Source organism: Anas acuta, chromosome Z (genome assembly GCF_963932015.1).
Source record: "Anas acuta chromosome Z, bAnaAcu1.1, whole genome shotgun sequence".
NCBI lineage: Eukaryota > Metazoa > Chordata > Aves > Anseriformes > Anatidae > Anas > Anas acuta.
In genome coordinates, this window is record NC_089017.1 from 46,992,391 (window position 1) to 47,015,636 (window position 23,246).

The following is a 23,246-nucleotide window of genomic DNA, read 5'->3' on the forward strand; positions in this document are numbered from 1 at the left end:
CTGTCCCTTGCTAAAATTTCAGAGCGTGAAATCCAAAATATTTAATTTGTATTATTTGGAAATAGCTGTGTGACCAGAAACACTGCTGCATTTGGATTAGGAGTAATTTTCAAAATTCTAAGGTTCTAGTGATGAATGATAGTTTCTATTGTGCACAACTTGCTGCAAAATAACACACAGATCTCCCACTTTAAAAAGCAGTTGCTAAGTTTCTCTGTTGAAGTAAATAAGATTTGGACCTGTAAGAATAATTCTAGAAGCTCTTGTCAGACACAGAACACAAGCAAAGCTCTCATTTATGCTCTTCATAAAAGGAAGAAATTCAGAGTACACTTGCTGCTCTCTGACTATGTCATATAAAGAGCACAAAAATCAAAGAACATTTCACTAATAATCTAGAAAATACTAGACACCTAGGTTATGAAGAACAGAAACTGCTTTCAGTGTATCTATGTTTTGGGAGACAGAACATACATGCAATGGCCCTTTCATTACGACCTCTTTGTGTGTGTGAAAACATGCTAAAATACGGTACAGTACTGTATTTAAATTAAGCCTGTGAGCTTCTTACCTGTAGTACCAAGGAAAAGCAGGACTGTGATCCAGTATGTCCAGAAGAGGATAAGCACAAAGAATGTCCAAAATGGCTGGAAGACTAGCAGCGGCAAGTGAATGAAGACCTTGCCGGCCACATGGAACAAGGCAATGGTGAGAGCTACTCGTTTGCGCATAATTAGCATTATCAAGAACAATATAACCTAGAGGGAGAAGTTTCCAAATTGCATATTAGAGAATTGAAAACAAGCAAGCTATTATTTTGCACAGCCAGGATAATCAAACTCTGAAAACTAACACATTCTCTACTTTAAGATCACAAGATCAAAATGTAAACATCTAACAGTTTATTTTAGTGAGAAAGTATTTTCCAAATTATACTTTTGGGGAAATGTAATCTCAGACTTATTTACTTGGGATCATTATCAGCCTCAGACGTATGAGGGTAGGCCAGATTCCATCCTTAATTATGCTGTACAAACCACCAAAATCAGCAGACTGCAAAATTTAGCAAACAACACGATTTAATGCTTCTTTCTAGACATTGCATGGTGTACTTGCGATGGAAGTTAGTCCAGCATTGACAATTTTTACTTACAGGGTCATTGTTTCTGAAACAAACAGCAAGGCTGAAAGAACATACGATAGTTCAGTAGTCGTTAGCATTTCAGTTCACAACAACCCATGTGTAAGTGGAAGTAGTTTGGGAACAACTGATTTCAGAAGTGTGAATAGTCTAAGGACTTTTAAATAAACTGAAATGACAGAGTACTTCTGAACTTGGGATCTAACAAAAATGAGTGAAATTGGGAGTTCCATAATCCAGCTATTTAATGGAGGTCCATGCAGAGGTTTTACAGTAGAGGAGAGGAGAAAAAGTGCAGGGTCAGGAACTCTCTCCTGACACATGGACAGATATTACAGAGCAATTCTAGGAAGGTAACAATATACACTTATATATCACCAACAGAACTTGTAATGGAAATAAACTCTTTAAAACTTGTGTAATATAAACCTTCCACCTGAATTAAAAAAAAAAAAAAAAAAAAAAGAGACAAACAGAAATGTGGAACAAGAAAATTATATGGTCATTAGCAAAACATACCGTGAAGACTGTAGCTGAAATGGCATAGATCAGGAGAGCCTGAAGATTTTCTTTGGCTATTTGACTCTCAACAGTACTGGCAGATATTCGTTGCTTAGCATAGAGCCACCACAGGACTCCTGTACCACCTATGTTTTAGAGGTGGAAAAAAAAAAAAAAAAAAATGGCCAATGAAAGACGCTTCTTCTTCCTGACACAATCATACTGCCTAGTACCTAAAGACCAAAAGTCTTCACTTTCTTAAGTCCGGTCTGGAATAGAAGACTCAAGGGAACTGACAGACAACTCAACAGGAACTTCAAAGGATGGAAGAGTGTTCTAATCTCCTGTGTTGACCTCTTCTCAATTGGATACACTCTTTCCACAATCTCACCCCAATAAGCCCACTTAAAAGACCTGAAGCTCTTTGTGGTTTAGGGTTAAGTGCGTGAGAAGACTAGTTCATGGGGAGCCCTAGCAGTGAAGATTGCCCACTAGATGGGTAACAGAGAAACAAAAAGAAGAAGAACAGAAAGAAAGAGTGATAAAGAGAAAAATCAAGAGAGAAATTATATTGTAAGATGTATGTGAAAATTTAGGAGAGGGAAATTAGATATATATATATACAGGAAACCAGCCCCTCAGGGACTTAACTTCTCGTCTGAACACACTTTTTTCTCTTTTGCGTATCCTTCTCTGTTCTTTTGCTCTTTGTGAATCACTTGCAGAAGCTTATTTAGAGATCACAAGCCTTTGCTGAAGGTCCTCCATTCAGGTCTTAAATGGAGGATGTTCTTTTGGCATCTCTTAAACAAACAGTGAACACAGAATAAGCAGTATATTTCAGAGATGACATGTTCTTATTCAGTTTTTGTAATGAATGTAGTATTTTTTTTAGAACATAGTAAAAGATGGCAATAAGTCATTCAATTCCTTCATTCAGCATGGTTGCTCAGTCTCTAAAGCAAATTTAAATGAAAACATCTGTTTTTTCCTTTTTCTGTGGTCACAGATCCCAGGAGCAGTAAAAAGAAAAACAAAGTGATGGCCTGCATTTTTTTTCAATTCACTGCAGTTATGAATTGCAATAATTACATTGCAAGTACTTCCTAATTTAATTATTTTATTCTTGTTCCTTCTGTACATTCATCTGCCCCTGCTACCAAACCCTTGCCATGTAAACCCAGAACAGCTTGTTTGTATAATTTGACACAGTGCTTAAAATAAACTGTTCATGCTTCCAGAATCAAGGTGTACTGTATGAAGTTATGATGCTTTATCTTCCTGTTTTTGCATGGGGAGAGGAGGTTGCTGTATTTTTCATAGTCACAAATAGGTGATAGGACACTTGCCTAACAAGCAACTAGTCAGAAGCCAAAACTGTTGATGCTGTTTCTAACTTCTGATCATTTTGAAATGATACTTTGAATTACTTCCAATTACTTGTGGCTTTGTTACTGAGTATCAAGAATAGAATAATAGGTTTATAAATGTGAAGTTAACGTGATAAAGTAATGATACCTTCATGAAAACTAAATCATTTTGAATAAAACAATCTTTGGTTACGCCCAAGATGTTATGGCTGGTTGCACTTCAAACATGACGTAGGTCACACAGGACTTCCTGGGCCATATGGAAGTATGAGGATTTGATTAGAAGTGACAGACAAGCATCCTCTCCTCAAAACAGATTTTAGATATGCCTACAGAGTCTAAGATGACTAAAAGGGCTGGTGAAGATGCCGGGTTTACATGGACACATCTATGTCCTAAGGCCACATAACCAATAGCTGTCCTTTGATTCCTGCATGCTTGAGTACACCCCATGGGTTGGTGAGCCATCAACACATCCAGAACACCTTCTTTGCTGACATGCTTGGAGGTAGGTTAAGAAGAAGACAATGGTTAGGGCTATATGAGCTGTATGGGCTGACAGGAAGGATTTGTATAGGATTTTGTATAGGATTTAGCTAACCTGTGGACATGGAGAATAAATAAGAGAACTGGGCACTCAAAAACTAGGAGATGAACATGACTTACCAAGTGATCCCAGAATGACAATAATTGTTAAAATCCAGACAAGTACTCTTGAAATGTACCTGATTATAACCATCAAAATCATGGACAACACTGGAAAAAAAGAAAAAAAAAAGACAAATGAAATAAGCAGAGCAATTATTTCAAGTAGGAATAGCCTTTCCAATTCTCCCACTGCACTACATAACTGTCTTCCAACAGAGTTTTTAGACAGAGATTTATTTTCTGTGGCTTACAAACTCACTGCACAGATAGTTAAGGAAATTAGGCACATCTACATCTGCTTTGGTGCTGCTGATTAAAACAAAGAGAGCATAAGTACATTTACATGGTACATTACATACAAGACATAATGTGTACATACAGACAGAGATGTATTTAGACAATGACAAAACAGACAGCAAGACATGATAGTACTCTGAGGCTACTAACATGAGCACACACCTCTTGAGGAACAGAGCTTCGTGCTTTATTTTCAGCATTCAAAATTAGGCTCTGTTCAATAGTTCCACTGCCATTCAGGAACTACATGTTAATAAGACCTCTTCAGTGTCAGCCAACTACAATTTAGGGAGTGTTTTATATAAGTGCATGCACATATTTTTGCACATACTTATTTGCGTACGGTAGTTAACACTTCCACATGAAAGCTGCTTGAACCAGGCTTTGTGAGTCACACAATCTACCCTATTGTTTAAAAATAAATATATTCTATTTAACTATGAAGGTATTAAAAAAGTAAGAATTATATATTTTCTTAAGTTAAAATTAAATGTACATAAAACCCTCTATTAACTTCTGACTCTAACCCAACAGTAGCACTGCTAATTGAGCCACTAGGTTTCAGCTTTTGAATAGTCATTTTACCATTACTATCAGACTAATACAGCTGTCAGGGTAGAAGATTAGCAGAATAAACAGCTCTCTAGTTACAGTTGAAAAGATACTCAATGGTCTTACTATTTTTTAAGTGGTAACTAGTATCCTCCTTTTTTTTCTTTTTCACATGGCCAGTATCTGGAGCTTTCCATTTAATATTTACTATACTAGGTATACCTAGTATATTAAGTGTAAAGATTTTATACTTAGTAGGACTAAAATATACTCATTGGGAAAGTAATTTACATGGGTGAATAGCATTTCACCTTAATTTACAACACTTCATTACAGTACTTCTGTCTGGTGAAATGTGTCACTCCATAGGCCAGAAATGAGCATTTTGCTACCGCAAAATCCATTCAGCACCTCTGTACAGCTGGGAATTTCCAGCTCAATAATGCTGAGATTTTCAAAAGGCATGAAGTGTTCTGTTTGTTTGTTTTTAAACTTTGGGGGAAGGGGACGGGAAGGAGGAAGTAACATACAATACAACAAATAGGTACCTAACTTTCACGTTTTCCTTCTGAATATCCCAGTAAGCCTGTACAATTAAGTGAAACAAACTAAAAAATCTACATTTTGGAGAAGTACATTATTGTGCACTTCTCACCCTGTCCTTTTTTTTAGTGGAAAAGGGACTTCAGTTGGCAAAAGATTAATATTATAAAAAGAAAAGGTGAATATTGCAATAAAAAGGAGGAGCATGGGGATGCTTTGTTAACTATGTCAAAACTCTTGTTGACTAATAACTGCCCCAAGTGTTCTGTCCCTCACAGTGGGAGAGGAGAAAAAACAGGAATGCACATGTATATTGCTTCTGAAGAAGTTAACCAGCTGTCAAAAAATACGTATCATTCTGAACCATTTTTAAGGGCTTTTTACTACAATACATGGCGGTATTTTTTTTTCTCATATTGTGGTTAGAGAGTGTTAACAATCTCCTATTGCAGTAAATAGCTAGTAATGAGAAAAACAATTACCTAGTGATAACAAGCAAAGTCCCATTATAATCTCTTTGCTGGTCATAACTCCACTAATCAGCCTGTGTAAGACACTACTGTCACTGACAAAGGTGATCAGGGCCTCTGCAAACTTGGCATAGCAGGAAATGTTCACAGGAGCACAGCGATGGAAGAATGGAATAGGTGCACTGGTGACACAAGAAAAAAAAAATCAGAAAAAAAAATTACTCCTACTTAATATAAATGCCACATCAACACACAAATGAAAGGTGAATAGATGCAACCACTCCACCCTCATAACATCATAACCAGAAACCATGTGTTGAATGCACAAGTGCTGCTGGAATGAGGATGATCATAATGGGAAGTGATGTTCTTACAAGTAACCCTGTGAGGCTGCAGTGCACATTCCAATAGCATATTACCCTCCCACCCTTAAACAGCAAGGCTCAGAAAATACACGTTCCTAGTTCCAGTTAAACATCTCACATTCAAGTGTCACATGGTGAACCAGCAGCTGAAACAATGCCTTTCACTCATGTTAGAACAGAGTACTGGCCCATATTTGCAGCAAAGAAACCCCAGACTGACAATACTCTTCTTGCAAGGTTACGTTTTACACTAAAAGACATCAGCGCTTACAACTGTTGTCAAGCAAAACCAATATATTTATTCTTAGTCTTCCCCCACACTAGGCTTGTTTTTCTGTTGAAGATTACAATCACAGTGATTATCTTCATTACCTTTGTTAAAATAATGCACCACATCCTTTGCAAAACACGCAAAGATGCCTTTATGGTTTCCTTATTTCTGCTTTGGAAGCATCCTCCCTGAAAATACTGATGTTATGCATTAAACTTCTCAAATGCTTAGCACAACATGCTATCAAGTCCATCACAGGAAGATAAAAGAGAGCAAAAAACTTCACTTTAAAAGTGTGTAATTTTGTTTTCCAAGTATTTCCCAATAAGTAGCTGCCTTCCTGACTCATAAACTATGTCAGATCTCAAAGTGGCCTATTACATCTTTTGATCCTTCTTCTCAACTCCAGTTCAGATGTATATTCCATGAATTACATGTTCCTTCCTGTAATTGGATCCAACGAAAGAAATGTCTTTTGTATCAAGTCAGTCTTGTCTTTTAACCTTTACGTTTATTTCATCCTCCCCAATCTTCCTTACTTAAAAGATTTCAGTGTACTGCAGAAGCAATACACAATCTTTTGCAGTTTTCCCATTTTAGCAATGACCCACAAACCAATAATTTCCTGTACTCTATAACAATTTGCTAATCCCAAGCCTTTCCGAAATTCTAACCTCCATCTTAAACACGTAGTGAGTAAAACAACTGCCCCAGCCACATGCTTTTTTTTTTTTTTTTTTTTTTTTTTTTCTGGGGGGGGGTTGACAGGTGGGAGACAACATTCTGAAAACCAAGTGTGTGAAATTACGCTGCATATAATTCAGGAGAAATTATGATCACCTGCCATACCTAGATAACTAATAGATCCTAGGCTTTTGTTTGAAGTGACTGACAATTGTAAATTATATGGTTTTAAACTCACTGTGCTAGGTAGATAAACACATTTGCAGGTGCTCATATTGATGCTCTACTTTTGGTTAACGATGAAGACAGCAGTTAAGCACAGCAAAGTAATACTGTATTATTCACAACTGTTTAGAAAAAAAGAAAAAATAAACCAATATTATGGCTGCTGTATTTAAAAGGGAGCCTATGTATCCTCTCAGCCTTTTACAACGTTGCCTATTTTAGAATACAGAGTACTACTCTTCATCATACACAGCAATGTTGGGAAATACTGAAACATGAGTTTCATTTAACTGTTAACTGATCCAAATTTTCAGAAAGAATGGAATATTTAAAAGTTGCCAATACCAGTAACAACACCCAAATTTTGAATTGGGTGTAGGGAAAGGACTGTAATTTCTGCATCTGATTAAGAAAATAACCAGTTCTGAAGAGTAAAATGAAGAGGATTAAAATGCTGTTCCAAAGTACACCCTAACAGAGGAAAAAATGTTCTGGTGTACCACTTTGTATTAATTAACATCTCTCATGCTATAGTAGTTTTACTACGCATTTTAAGTTACCTATTTTCATGTGCAATATTTATTTTCTAACTTTATTGTAATTAATAAGAAATGAGGCTAGTGGTTCCTACAAGCCTTCTTGAATAAATTGGACTCCTGAGAATCCACCTTTTGAGATATGTTGCTATTTCAGTGGTTTTGACTCAACAAGTAGGTAAGGTACTTGTTTAATTAAAAATGCTGTAATAGATCTATTTCCTATGTCCTGTACTGTCTTATATGGCCTCTTGATCATTACTTGGTAGATGGCATACTCGAATGGAATTGCAAGTTTCTGAGAATAAGGGTATGCTGGTTAATCGTGAACTAGAGCAAGTGAAGTTCAAGCCAGCAGACAAAGTTAAGAGACCCACCTAATTGTTCAAATATTAGACCTCAGAAAACAACCGTTTTGTCTCTCAGCCACACCCAGGCATACACAGAAACCTGTGTGTAGTGAACCTGGCTGGAATGCCACTGTTTATCTGATTTTTTTTTATTTTTTTTTTTACAACCTCTACAGAACAGACTGCTGCAGAGCTGGCTGAGAGATAAATGCTGCAGGGAAAAGCTGTTTAGGTTTTCCTCTGGAGTTCTCAATTCCAAAACTAAAAAGTGAGGTTATGATCTACTTAGACTGAGAGATTGTAGCCAGTTACTGGAAGAAATGTGAATCACTGGTCGCATTGCTGGACTGCACTGATAAGTCTAAGTTGTACACAGTGCCTTGAAGCTTATGGATCAGAGTCCCTTGAGACCAGAAGACTCATCTGCAGGATGTGAAGAAGCCATGTCATCAAGTATCAAGGGATGGGCCTAACAGATTGAGCTACCTCCATTCCATTGACCTTATGGTTCGTGCTTCTGACAGATCAAATCTGAGAAAAGAAGGGCTAGGTAACTTCTGCCTGATTGCTTCAGCCTAAAGGGTGCTGCTAGTTTTTCATTAGTCTCCTTCCACAGGATTTCATTTCCCCTCCTAATTACACCAATTTTCTCCAATAATTTAACCATAAAAATCTGAAAACCAGAGTGGTTTGCAGATACAGTATAGGCCTTTTCTGCCTTTGGGCATCAAGTTCAGACTTTTCAATCTCAGAAAATATTCAAACGTGTTGTACGTTTTATTCATGCCAAACAACAAAAGGGAAATATGCCAGTGGCACAATAGCTTTTCAGAAATAACTCTAGGTATTTTTTGCAAGGAATTTACATAGCATCATTAGAGTTCTGACATGCTGTTCTATCTGCCTGTTTTCTTATTAAGTTATATTAATTCATACTGAATGATGTGGGAACACACAGTGAGAAAAGTCAATATAATTCTAGCAAAAATTAAGAATGACGAGCCTTTTCAGTATGCAAGCTGGCACTGAAATTTTCATTTGTTTTTGTATTACAGCTATACCAGCTGGTTAGCTGCATGGAATATTGATTTGCTGTGGGGAAAAGTAAAAAAAAAAAAAAAAGTTTATATTCCAGCTGCTATTTTTTGCCAATACAATATTAAAGAAATTTTATTTGCTGGATAGCTTACCATGTAGACAATAGCTACTTAAAATCAGAGTTTCTAGAACTGACATTTATTGAACTGTAACAGAAGATTATCCATAGGGCAAGAATAACAAATTACAACCCTCTACTGTGTATGTTTGACATGCTAAAATTTGTGGAAACACAACTTGATTCTTCTTCAGTGAATAGAATTCTGACAGAAAGGTGTGTAAAACAGGAAACAGATCATTTATTTTTTTCAGAAATGTTTATCTCTACATTTCCAGTGGAGCCAACACAGCTTGCAGAGTTTCTGGAGCTACAATCCTTTCTCTCTACTTCACAGAAAGCTGTCCAGTATAGTATTTTGAACAATAAAACTCAAATCAATCTGTTTATAAAATATAGCCCTCTTTTTTCTTAGGCATCCCCATATTGGTCATTTGGGGACTGAAAGAATCAAAAATGAAGCAATTTGCTCAATCTGACTGGCTGAGGTTAAGGTGTTAGAACTGAACACTGCCAGAGAACTATGTGTGATTATACCATTTTCCCTCTCAAAGATCCAATGGGCCTCAGAAATTGTATCTGAACTGCACTGCTGGAAGGCAGCTGGCTGTAGGGTGAAAGGCAGTAAAACAGCTGATACTCAGCACAGTATCAGTTACATGAGACAGAAGAGAACTTGAAGATATTAGCTCAATAATCTTATTAATGCATGTGCGGATAGTTCAGGTTTTTCTTTACAAGTTGCATTCACAATGTGTTCTAAAAACATGTGACAATAGTACAATAAAACATCCAACTGCAAGACAGAAGAAATCTATGCTGAGTATTTTCTACAGTATTTTCACAAACAAAACAAGCCTCTGCTCCCTTCATCCCCAATCAGACAAGATGTTAATATTACCTCTCTGGAACAGGGTATTTAGGACATAACTTGGCAGCCCTTGGATCTGTAGTGTATTCTGATGGCTGTAGTTCATAGCTACACAGAGTGGATCCTGTTGAGAGGAGAAAAAAAAAGATTGGTGGGAAAAAAAAATCAAATATTCTTCGCAAACAATATTAAAATTGATACAGGTCCTGGTTCTGTAGCTCTTCTATTACCACAGTGTTACGCCACAGCTCCTCCAGTAATGCAACACTGAATCAAGCCCAGCACATACTTCAGTGTAAAAGAATTACATTTTCCATCTAGCTTTGGGTCCTCCAGCATTTGTGTGTTCAAGTGGAAAAGGCTAATTCACCACCTATTGTAAAAGAGCAGGACACAACACACTTTACAGTCTCCCTTCCCTGCTACTCTACCACACTTTTTCTTGTATTGTTTTCAGTGTATGAGTATTGCACAAGACAACATTCCTCATAGAAAGAAAACTTTAAAGTGTTGTGGAGGGGATTTTTTTTTTTTTTGGTGTTTTTAAAATGGTACTGGTCTACAGGCTTGAGAGTAAGGACCAAATGAACCAAACTGCTGAGATCAGAAAGTTGGCTGGACACAATACCTGATTGCATCAGATGTCCAAAGCTCTGGAAATAAAGCTGTATGTATGTCCTGCATACACAAGTCAGTACAGCATTACTATGATCAAGTTGCCTACAACCAAACTTAACCGAACTCAAACTACCTCATAGAAGTACATCACCCAGACAGATCCCTCTTCATTTGTCAGTGATCAAGGCACTGGACATTTGAGTCAGTGCTTGAAGGAATACAGCAATTGCCATATCAGACTGGAGCAGTGGTCTCTCTGAAACTGGAGGGAGACATAAAGCCTACAATGGGATAAGCTTCCTATGCAAAGAGATTTTTTTTTCCCCGAGTTTATTTGCTAGCAGCTTTCTTACTGCTCAGTGCAAGGGGCAGCATTCCCTGCAGCCTTCAGCGTTCTTTTTCCTACACAGTAAGTTAAGGACATCTTGACCTTCCCCAGAGATATTCAATTCTTTGTATTCTCAAAGTCTCCTCTCCAGAAATACTTGGTAGCAGAGAGTTCTACAAACTGGATCTAAGACAAGTGTCTTTACACAAATCAAACTGAGACTTTTGAGAAACAGTCTTATCTTGGCCTGTGTGACAGCAGACAGGAGTATTACTTGGAGAAATTGGAAGTATTTGTAGAAATTGTAGATTCTTATTTGTAGAGATCTTGTTTACTATTGCCATATTGTTGTCCCTGTGAACAGACATCTGTTTACAGACTGCAAGAGAAGACAGAGTAGCTGAGGAGCCTACCCCATGCAGTCACTGGAACGCTAGTGAAGTATCACTTCTATGAATTAGTATTTTGGGAGCGGTCCAAAACATCAAGTACATCACTGAAGAAAATTAGATTTCTTGCAAAATGAAGGTATCAGGTAAAACATATGAATTCTGTTTTCTGCTATTCTGCTATTACACGGAAAACATGGCATCAAATATACAGACGTCAGACCAAATTATCTTCTTTACATAACAGTTTGAAGTAATTAACGTTCCTTTTGGACAAAAGGCTCTATACTGATAAGGAATTTTGTTTACTCTGGACATCATTCTGTCATTACACAAACTTTTGAATCAAATGAGTGTATAAACAATTCTGGAATTTGGAGAAGGGGCAGGCAGCAGTAGAAAGAGTCACATGTGTATCCTCACTTAGAAACACAAGGAAAAAGAATACCGCATATATATTTTTTGTTTTGCTTTGAATACAGGCCAAAAGTTAAGCAATAGAAATGACTATAAAATGAAGTCCATAGCAAGAAGAAAAGGAACTGTGTAAGTGCACTTCAATTTATGTAACGAATTTTTGATAAAGAATGATAAAAAATTTTTGGTTCCTGCTTTGTCATTTTTTCATTCAACACTATCAGTGTTTCACTACAGTTATGCAGAGGTCCCTCATAATCCAAAGGGAGAGAGCTGAACTGTGGGAAGCCACATTTCCTTGCACCTTCTACCAGTTCCAGCAGTAGGGGAAAAGGACAGGACTCACTACGACCTGGGAAGAAGGTTCTAGACCCTGTGCAAAGAAATGTACACCTGAAGAGCTTCTGTTTGTATCCCAACCCACAAAAGCAAGCGAACCAAAACTGGATGCCAGCTCCTAATCTGCACAAAGCTACTGAAGCAGAACTTGCAGACTAGGATATCCCAACAAGTCCCTGACTAGGTAGGAAACTGGAAGCACCTTGCTAAGTCACCCCAGAGCCCTCCTGAGCATTCTCCTTCCTGCCATGCAAAGGAGCTGTGGATGCCTCTGGCTGCCAACATCTCCTGTCACCTGGGAACTGCTCTTTGGATTCCTGTGGGTCTCCTGCCTTCTGCTTTCCACCTCATGTTACATACTACTTTAGACTCCCAGCCAAGCGGGAAAGTGTTTTCATGGAGCTTGTCAGACAAGGGACATTAGCCACCCTGCGTCAAAACAAATTAGCTGAAATAATGCCCATGAGATTTGTTCGTCCTTTTGTCCTACACAATCAGGCAGAGGAAGTTTTTACTGTTCAAACAAATGTTTCTTTCTGCCTTGAAAACCTTCTGACTCCACTAATACTGTGTGGCAGAGCTCCACAACCGAACTGGATGCTTGCATGCTGTATCACTGTACATCAAGCAGATTTTCTTAACAAGAGAGTGCCTGCGCACCAGTAAATAAAAGTCTGAATTTTGTAAGGTGAGAACGGGAGGGATAGATTGCTTTCCCAAACCTTCCAGCCCATACTAGTTAGTAGTATGGGCTAGCAGAGTCTACCTTAGCATAGCCAGTCTCAGTCTTGCTGTCTTGCTGTTTGAGTTTACAAGGCCTGGAAAAGCTGAAAGACGAGCTTCCGTGATCTACCTTGCCGAGATAACTAGTTCACCAGAGACATTACTATCGTTCCTGAATTATTATCACTCTTAAAAGCATTACATTACAGCAAAGCATTACAGGTAGAACTCAGAGAACAAACTGAAAAATCATTGAAGAAATACATTCTTTGCTCCCCACGGCTGTCCATGTATTTCTTCTGGAGAAATCATCAGGCAAGTAACATTAAACTGTCCTGCAGGGACTGAATTTGAGATACCAACATATTGCAACCTTAAAGAAATATACTTCTAAACTATGTGGGGCAACAGCTGCCCAGCCAGCAATGAAAACGTGCAATTTACTGGTTTGACAGATTTTTATTAGTTGTTTTCACCTACTAGGTGGTATTCTGGAGACACAACAGTTTCTGATCCATGGTTTCTTTTCCACAAATAGAGTTCCTCCAGGCCTTAGAACATTTTGGGGCTGCAACTGGAACAAAGAATCTCGAAAAACAAACTTTCCTTTCAACCTTAACCCAGCCATAGGAACAATCACCACTGTTTCCTTTAAAAAATGGAAAATGGAAGCTTAGGACACTGGTTCGTATACCTGTGGGGAACTCGGCTGCAAATTTCACAGCCAAAGAGCACAAAACGTGTAGGATGCCAAGTAGTACTACCACAAAAGAAGGTATGTTACCATTCATTGCTGACTTCTGCCAATAACAAAAAGCAGAAGAGCACAACATTGTAAGACCTCAGAAAAAGTCCCTATGGGGAGCAGTAACAAAACCTTCTCTCTACAAACTCCTGCCAAGTGGAAAAAGACTCCCGCTATCATGAAAGGAAATAGACGATGCTGACCAGACTTCTTCACTCTTCATCTGCGAGGTCTGACAACTGTAATTATACCCTGTCAACCACCATACGAAATAATTCCATTCACAATACAAGCACTAAGAATACATAAAATTTAGGCTTGCATCAGTTTCCCATTCGCCTTTGGGTTTTTAGAATAATGAAGACGCTCTAGAAGCAGACATTTCACATTTGATGCTTCATTTAGGAATGAAGTAGCATTAAGCTATGCACAAATTACCATCAGAGTCAGAAATGAGTAAGAAAACAAGAACTCCACTTCTTTGAACTAGCAGCTAATGTGGAAGCATCAGAGGACTGTGCAACATTCCTAAATATTGTAGAGAGCCCTTGTGCGAAGAATGGTGGAGGAATACATGCAGAAGGCCAAACAAGGATGAAACTTCACCCGAACACCTCAACTTAATCTCTGGGCCCTAACAGAAACCAGAAAAATGCCTTGAGACAAGCAAGAAGGCATAGGACAAACCACTTTGTGGTCCTGAGTTCTTAGATTAATGCAAAAGATGTGTTCTCAGTGGATAAAGCAAGCTTCATTCTCTAGATCTATCCACCAGTATCTTTCAGAAGTGCTGTGTGTTTTAAAGGAAGGAAAGTAAGGACTGTATCTAAAATCCTGGCTGTTCCAAAGGGGGATGTACTGTCACTTATTTAAACGAGTGAGAATCAGAGGGTGGGAGAAAGCACAGCTTGCTTTTATAAATAAATACAGGACTGAAATTAAAAAAAGTATCCTCCAGTGCCTGCAAAAATGTTTGAAGAAAAACACAACACACACAAAAAAAAACAACAGCACAATTTAGACCCTTCAGATGTTTCCAGATTTTAAGGCCATTAAAAGAACTACTTGAATAGCTAAGTATAGTTCATGTTACAAATAACTGTACGTATAAAACCTAAAAATGCCTTTAATGTCCTAGAGTCAAAATTCATAGAGATGTATTTTCAGCTGTAATTAAAAAGCCCAGACTATCCCCTTCTCAATCAGCAGTACAGGAACTTGAAAACAAATATTAATTTACTCATTCATCCACTCATATTTTTCTCACTATTAAATAAAATCAGCTATTCTGGAATGAAATTAAAGGCGCATCTAGCCTAGTAGCCGTTGTTTATCTCCTACTGCCTCTTTAGCTCTTCACCACTTACGGCTCAGGGTTAGTACAGAATCACAGAATAGTTGAGGTTGGAAAGGACCTCTGGAGATCATCTGGTCCGACTCTCCTGCCAAGCAGGACCACCTAGAGTACGCTGCACAGGATGGCATCCAGGAGGGTTTCCCTGAGTACTTTTCTACTTTTAAAAATCCAAACATTGTAAGTCCAACTCTTTTCCTTTTGGTATTTAAAATATTGCCATATTGCAGTAAGTTTCATACTTCACCCATAACTAACCTAAAAAATATTTGGCCACTTGGTGCCTGGTAATTTCATTTTACTCTCTAGTTACATACTACTCAAGTTTACAAGACCAAAGAATAAGGCATTTTGTTGTTGTGTTTTAACTTTCTCTAAGCTATTCCTTTTTCTCAAGACCTTACTCTTCCTGACATTCTTTTTTTTTTTCCAGGCAAAAAGTCTCTGGACTTTTCTTGTTACTACCAACAACAGACATAAAAATAAAGAAAGTTTAAGGAAAAAAAAAAAAAAGTAAAAAGGTATTTGCAAAGCAAGGACCAGAAAACAGCCTTTAAGATGGCATCAGAGCAAGAGTTTTTACACACAAAATATGGTCCCTTTTTTTCCTCTCTTCACAATTAATAAATATTGCACTTACGGACAACGCTATTAAACATTTCATGCTATCAATAATGCCATATTGGTGTAGATTACTGCAGGACTCTGTGTGCAGCCTATCTCTGTTGTGAAAACTGTTTCATTCTAACCAGGGGGTCCATTTTCAACACAATTCTGACAGGCAGCTATAGTAACAAGGTAGAGTAACCATAATGCCCCGTATCTCAAAACCAATCATAATGTACTTTTATTCCAGACTTTAAAAAAATAAAAAATAAATCAAAATTAATAGCAAATTCAGATTCCCAAAGACCCCAATGGTGCAGAATCAATTATATGGTATATATAATATGCCTATAACTAATTTGGTACAACAGGTTTCTGGAAAATAATGAACAGGGGATCAAGTTTTAACCAGCACACTTCCCCTAGAAATAAATAAATAAATAATGAAAAAGAAAGATTGGGATAGGAACAGGAGCAGAAGAAAAATGTCAGAGGCTGGCAGAAATGTAACCACTATTTCTAAGGCAAATACCAACAGCATGCCACAAAGGCTTACTTTGACTACTGTATTTGATGATTTCATTATCTTCAAATGAAAGAAAAATCCTTTTTGTTTTCCCTTTGGTTCCTCCCCGTAGCTCAGAGAGATGACCTTATGCTGACTTAATGCAGCTTGATTTCCTTCAGTGATTACTTTTCAGGCCAGTCTCAGTAGCAGACTTACTGTGGTTTTACCTTGAGCTCTTAAGCACTCCTGGACCATGAGTAGCCTGTTCTAGCTACGGTACTCTGACAACCAAGATGCCTGACAACACATTTTAAAATAGAAATATTCTAGATTCCTAAATCTGCATCTGGTCATTTACATAACAGATAGGAACAGTGGTTCTCATAACGACTAGTCATTACACTTATTGTTGAATGAAACATGTCAGAAATTATGGCCACCTGTTTTAGTGTTTCTTTTAGATAATGACATCTCATTGCTCATTTCACACTGTCATAAATGAATTATATCTTCAAGGATATTTAAAAATGCTTTGGCAAGACCTTGGAAAGGTCATTGTAACGTTTCATGGATGTTACATTTTGAAGCATCAATCACCCTTTCTAGAAAAAAGAGCTCTTAGCCACAATACTCAATATGCATCGTTTTTCAAGTGCCAAGACCAATAAAAACACTGAATCCCAAGCACTCCCTGCCTAACGTGTTCTGCTGGGTGAGAAAATCTGAGCAGACCAGCAACAGTTTGTTCAAAATATGTAAGTTTCTCGGTCTTGCAAAACCCACAGATCTACAAGCTCAATTATTAGCATGGCTGTGTGTGAGCAGCATTAGAAAATGTTCCTAGTCAGCACTGCATCAGCTCCAGGAGTTGCTTCAGACTCGCATCTTTGTACAGGCTGAAAATCTCAGTGGTCAACTGCATAGCTTTTTCCTCCCGTGTCTCCTTTCGTAACAGATCCCAGCCAGTTGCTAGTGTTCATGTGTCAATCACTCTGAACAGACTGAAGGCACACACTTTGTTTTCTTAACATCAGCCAAGCTTTACAAGGGACAGAGCTCCCTTTTCTTAGAAGGGATGGTATTGCAAATGCTGGACCTGACAGTGAGGGAGCAAGCGGAATGGGGGTGAGTGAGAGGTTACTGACCTGAAATGGTGCAGCATTATTCACCACATCATTTCTTTTTCCTAAATTACAGCAGAATAGCAAGTGCTTCATTACAGATTCAGGACACCAGAAGGCTGCTTCATCGTGAAATGTTCTTCATGCTTCAAGCAAGCATTTCCTCTGCCCTAAATACTTATTTATAATCTTGCTTACAGAAAAACACACGTTGCATTGCACAATAAGAATTCTGCCACAAATGCTCTGAACCCTACCTTGTGTTAGCAGTTTTGTCATTTTTTGCATAGGCAGACAAGTTTCTCTCCCATTTTGGAAAAGACACCAAGAATGCTAAATAGCTAAAGAATCATATCTGATACTGATAAAATCATGAATCAAACCAATGATGTTGCAGTATGTTTTACTATGTTACAACTTCTGATAAAGATGCTTAGGTAAAATGTTTTATCTGAATTTACTATATAACCTCTGAGGAACAATGGGGATTTCTTTGGGATGGAAGGATTCTTAAGCAGTAATTTATAAAAGAATTCCAAGGTGTATGGACAGGTAAAGAGATTTCAGAGATGGTATCTGAGCCAGGTGAAAATGGTTAATTCTTCAAATGCATATGCAACAGCCTACGCAGAGCCTATACCTAGCACAATTGCTATTTTCAGGTTGTAGAAAAGGTTAGAGCTTTTAGAAGGGCTCAGAAGAGCAAAATTAAGAGTTGACTGCATTCTGTACCCATGCATCTTCATACATTAAGGTGTGTTTTTTTTGTGTTTTTTTTTTTTGTTATGCACTAGAAATTGCAAGTATGGAAAACTCAGCATTGATTATCACAATAAATGAAACAACTCCCTTGCCTTCTTCAGAACTTGTCAGGGACACTTTAAAATTCTAACTTGATGACATCACAAACACAGAAATTGCAGTTAAGCTTCGTGCAGAAATGTTCAAAGTTCTCAGGTTTGCTTATTATTTGTTTTACAGTTGACTCCTACAGTGTAGAAGTGACCTTCTAAGGTCACTTGAAACAGGCTGCCAGTTCAATTTATTAGTTTTATTTAGTTTAAACCTACTCTTGGAGCTACAAAGCGTCTCTCAGAAAAATTATTCTGTTTACTCAGTACTATAGTTTTGATTCTATTTCACTGTTCTTGGTCTATCATAGGATTGAATAATGCTTTAACTTTTACTGTACATAGAGTATGCATTCACTATGTATGGAGCCATAGCAATTAGGGTGCTCAATAGGTAAATTGTTCACTTGCTATTAAGTACCACTTTGTGGAACCTGCCCTGGTTTGTGAACTTACAAACAAAAATATAACCATGAAGATAAGCTTCTCAGAATTGTGTGATTCCAGTCCTGCACAGAGTACATCTACAAGAGGAAAGCTCAATTTAGTTTTGTGCTTCTTTTCAACAAGCTCAAGATCATATAATGAAAATTATGGCTTGACCTCACGAATGATTCCATTCTTCTCTAAGAACAGACTTCACACTTCTGGCCAAGCTTCTCTCAGCTCAAACACCTGGCTCTGATATTAATTAATGAAAATGTCAAAGATCTATTTTAAAACCTAAAATGCTAACATAGATAACAGTTAGAATGAAGAATCACGTGGACAAGACACAGCCTGTTTTTTAGGAAGAGTGGGTTCTGTTGTACTTTAAAAGATAGTTTATGCTGAACATATTTCAGGCACAGTTAATACAAGACTTAACTTTCTATAATCATAGAAACAGTGTTTGTGGTAAAACAAGACATGGCTGCATTTCACTATTTCAAGTACCTGCCCACGGCAAGGGGAGTTGGAACCAGATGACCTTTAAGATCCCTCCCAAACAACACCATTCTGTGATTCTACAATTCTACAAGACTCCACTGATGTTAACTTCACATCAAAAAATAACTGACCTGTTTTATGTAAGAGAAACACATGGTTAAGGGGTTAAGAGTGAAATCATATTCCAACACCGCCTACTTTCACTGTGGACTTATCTCAGACAGCTCTGCACAAATTACACGAGGAAGCCACCACTCTTGGTCTAACCCTGCACTGTGCTGGCACAGCTGTTCACATAACTATGGAGACAGGCAAGTAATGTTATTTATAATTCCACCAGAAAAACAGGGGCTGCACTGGAGCACTGATTGAAAGCAGGGCATTTTCTCACACCCACAGACATGCTCCAAGCACAGACAGCAGTACAGCTCTCACTGGCCCCTTATACATGAGGATATGTCAACAGTTACTGTTGAACAAATCAGAGCGTTTCCGTAGGAGTTGAGAACACACCCAACAGTTTTGGCCCTTCTCTTTAATTCTCATCATACTTTCTGGTCCTGTTTTAAGAATGGTCTTTCAAAACTGTACAAGACACAAACAGGAACATATCAATATTGTAAGTTTTAGCAAAGCTTTAGCTTAAAAAAATACTGCATTATTTCATCACCATTTCTTAAACTAGATTCCATTTTTAGTTTAGCTAATGTACAAGTGTTTCTTTAATACTATTAAATTTGTACATGAACAGATATGTTTTTTCCATACCATTAGTTTCTGCAAATTTCTGAACATCAGCCAGAGTCTTTAGTTCTTTCCTTGGGCAAGCTGATACACACAAAGCAAGAGATTTGATCTTCTGATGTACTATATCAATGTTGCACGGATCCAAGAAGAATACATACCTAGAGAAGAAAAACATGTGAATTACTTCTGTTTTAATCAACAATTACACTGAACAAAATTGATTTAATTTCAAACTAAAAGATTCATTCAAGAGTAACCTTTAGTCTACCAAGAAACATAGGAAATTTGCTATTATCATAATTGTGTGGGTAAAAATAATTGACATACTCAACATATGTGCCAAAAAGACTAATATTTACAGACTTTTGGATCACACAGAAGAGATATGTAACTTAACCAGATTCAAGTCCATTCAAATGGTATTGTTTACAAAAAGAGTAGCACTTCTATCATGCCTCTTCACAGATATGGGTCTTAAAATTCAGAGATAACGCTTCACTCCAGCCTTCAACATGACTTCATACTTTCCATTTTTTTTCCCAAAATACACAACAAACCCTCTAAGATTATGCTTATGCTATTTAAAAAAAAAAAAAAAAGACAGACTGTCACTATTTTTTCAGAACAGCTTTTTGTTTTAGATTGATTTTCCATACCACTAGCCCATACCCATACCATAAATCATGTTAGTATTTATTTTGAAATAAAAATTGTTCATCTCTTTCTAGTAGCTACAGTTCAGGTACAGTATTTTAGAGAGATTCTATTAAATAACTTTTCAAGATGGTCACTGTCATTTAAAAACCCAGTTTGTGAAGTACTTATTATAGCTTCCTAGCCATCATTTCTCCTGACTACACACATCACATTGCAAACACTGCCCTACTGTATTGTCCATTCATGGTATAATGCAGACACAGCATCTTTTCTTCTGTGAAAGTTGAACGAGTGCTTCAAATTCCTGTAACTCTGGTGACACACTACGCATTGAAATACTCTCTTCATATCATCTCACACCAAAATTGGAAAACAAAACAAAACTACCATGTAAAATAGCATTTCTTTTTTTGCAGTTCACACAGGGGAAATTCAACTCATAATCAGTAAAAATCCCTTCAGATCCCAGAATATTTTTTTAAACTACCATATAGTTATACATAGTTATAAGTACACTAAGTTACATAGTACACTATAAGAAGACTCTTTTACAAGCACACTATCAGAAATAAATAAATAAATAAATAAATAATATATAATAATATATTATAATAAATAATAACTTATAAATAATAACTGTTATAATAAATAAAACTTTTAAAGAGATTGGTGTTTTACTTATTACTTGGACTGGAACTTTTAAGAAGGACGTGCTATGACAAAGTGTTACAAGGGAAAAGGCAATGTCCCAACACGTTTGATACTACACACTTTAGAGACAATACTTCTAAAGTGATATTTTTTATAACGGATCTCACAGGCCATGCATAAATGTCAAACTATTTTTTTTTAAACAATTGCGACAAAGCTGGTTCAAAAATCACTGTGCAGATACCAGGAAAAGAAAAAAAAAGTTTACTTCATATAAGTTGGCCACATGTGTAATGGCTAGAGTTAAGATCCTGCCTGAACACTTTCAATCTATGTGCCAATTGCTGTCTAACTTTCTCACACAGGGAAAAGAAAGGGAAGTTTCTATTACCTAATCTCAATGTATGATAATTATTACTACTTAGCACACTTTTTCAGTCCTTAGCTTCAAAAGACTTCTTGTCTTACCTCCTGAAACTCCATCAAAACTTTCACCTATATGAACTGTACTGCAGTAATGCACCACTTGAATTCTTAAAACGTTCCTTTTCTTTGTCCCTATTTCTGTGAATTTTTTAATTATTTTTTTTTTTACTGAATACATTCTACACACCTCAGAACCCCATAGACCATGAAAATCTAGGAAGTAAGCACACACAAAAACCTCTGCCCTATCTCCAAGGTAACTAACTGGGTGTGAGCAACAAGCCATGAATTCCACACTTTCCCTTTATTTCAAAGAAAACACCTTCCAATTGATACTAAGACAAACAATAGTGGTTTTAACTGGACACTCCTTTTACAGCCTCCTCTTCTTGAAGGCAAGTCCCTGCAGATGTTCTTCCATTCTCTAAGGGTATGTGGAGAGAGAGCATCTGATCAAAGCAGCCATCAGCAAGAACATGTAAGAATAAAGAACAAATGATGAGGGAGGCAGTGACAAGAACAAAACTGGTCATTGCACTAACTAGTAAGGATATGCAAAGAACACTTATTTTGCAGTGAGACTGCATTATTACGGACCTCATCAAATTGTGATAAGGAAGGGGAAACAAACACACAGACACGAAGCTGCAGGCAAAACAGGACTTCTCAACTGATAAAGATGCAAACCTGATGGTCCAGGATGCTGCAGAAGGTCAGTGGGGCTACTCAAGCTGATGAGATGTACAGGGATGGGAGGAGTTGCATGTAAGCTGGGGCTGGTCATTAAAGCTTTTCTGAATGAGCCTGACCACTGCAGCCTGTCCCACCTCCTCATTAAACCACTTGCTTCAACGTGTCTCTACACCATCTCACCCTATGCAACATTCAAGTCTGCTGCCAGACAACAGTTGATGGGGGACCAGCACAGCACAGGTCAGTTTGGTGCCAGCAGCACCAGGGAGGTAGATATGTGTGTGCTGGGGACCCAGGGGTGTTGTGTATGGGCCTGCACCAGGCTGGCTGGCTCCAGCAGCACAAGGGCAAGAGGGAACAGGGCTGTGTCTGTGTGCTGAGGCTGTGCCTATGTGCCATATGTCCTGCAGTTACCTCTGGGCATGTCTGTCCGTCTGCATCCCTCAGCCTGGGCAGAGACCCCAATTCCCTGGGCAGGAGGCCAGTCCTAGCACCCCTGAACACATATTGCTGAGAAAAGCCCAGGAAAACCAATTCTGGCATTCACAGGCTGGAGTATAGCCCACTTCTACATTCATTTCAAGTCAAAGACCAAACTATAATCTTAATGGCTGGAAGAAAGTGGAGTACTCTGTAAAACGAAGACTACAATTTTAAGTCAAGACTGACAATTGAGAAATATGATGCAACTACAGGGCCATATCCCATTTGGACAGAAGCATGCTGTGTTGGCATACCCTTAAACAGACACATATAATTCAAACACCACACTGTGCAGTTCAGAGATGGCTCTGACCAAAACAAGGCAGCTGCAAATCAAACTCCGAGCTATGAATCTGTGGCTTCAATCCACGGTTCAAGAAATTTGATGCAAGATGTTTTCAAATTCTAACAGCTAAAACAAGAATTGAAATGCCAGGCACCAGCATTACAGGGGAAAATGTTTGCTTTTTAAAGCTATGATTTATTGAAAACAACTGATTTTATTGCAGAAAATTCCAAACCATGTCAATGCAGGTTTTGTTCATATCTTGTGCTGCAATTTCTTCAAAATCAACAATAAGAAATTAACTTAGATCAGCAATACAAAGACTAAAGTAATTAGATTTTTAGAATATGCTTCAGCCCTAGAAATGAAAATTTGTTTGCTGTAGGAAATTTGT

The 23,246-nt window shown here is 37.7% G+C and overlaps 1 protein-coding gene across 2 annotated transcripts in view; it reads right to left on the reverse strand.

Annotated features, from left to right (window-relative positions):
- The window catches only part of SLC44A1 (solute carrier family 44 member 1), a 65,485-nt gene that overhangs the window by 17,100 nt on the left and 25,139 nt on the right, over positions 1-23,246 (reverse strand). For both annotated transcript variants that reach the window (XM_068665950.1, XM_068665949.1), the window contains exons 4-9: positions 19,678-19,814; positions 10,011-10,104; positions 5,535-5,704; positions 3,679-3,768; positions 1,661-1,788; positions 572-758 (exon numbers count right to left, since the gene is read on the reverse strand). In XM_068665950.1, the coding sequence (XP_068522051.1) occupies positions 572-758; positions 1,661-1,788; positions 3,679-3,768; positions 5,535-5,704; positions 10,011-10,104; positions 19,678-19,814 (806 nt within the window). The remainder of the gene's footprint in view (positions 1-571; positions 759-1,660; positions 1,789-3,678; positions 3,769-5,534; positions 5,705-10,010; positions 10,105-19,677; positions 19,815-23,246) is intronic.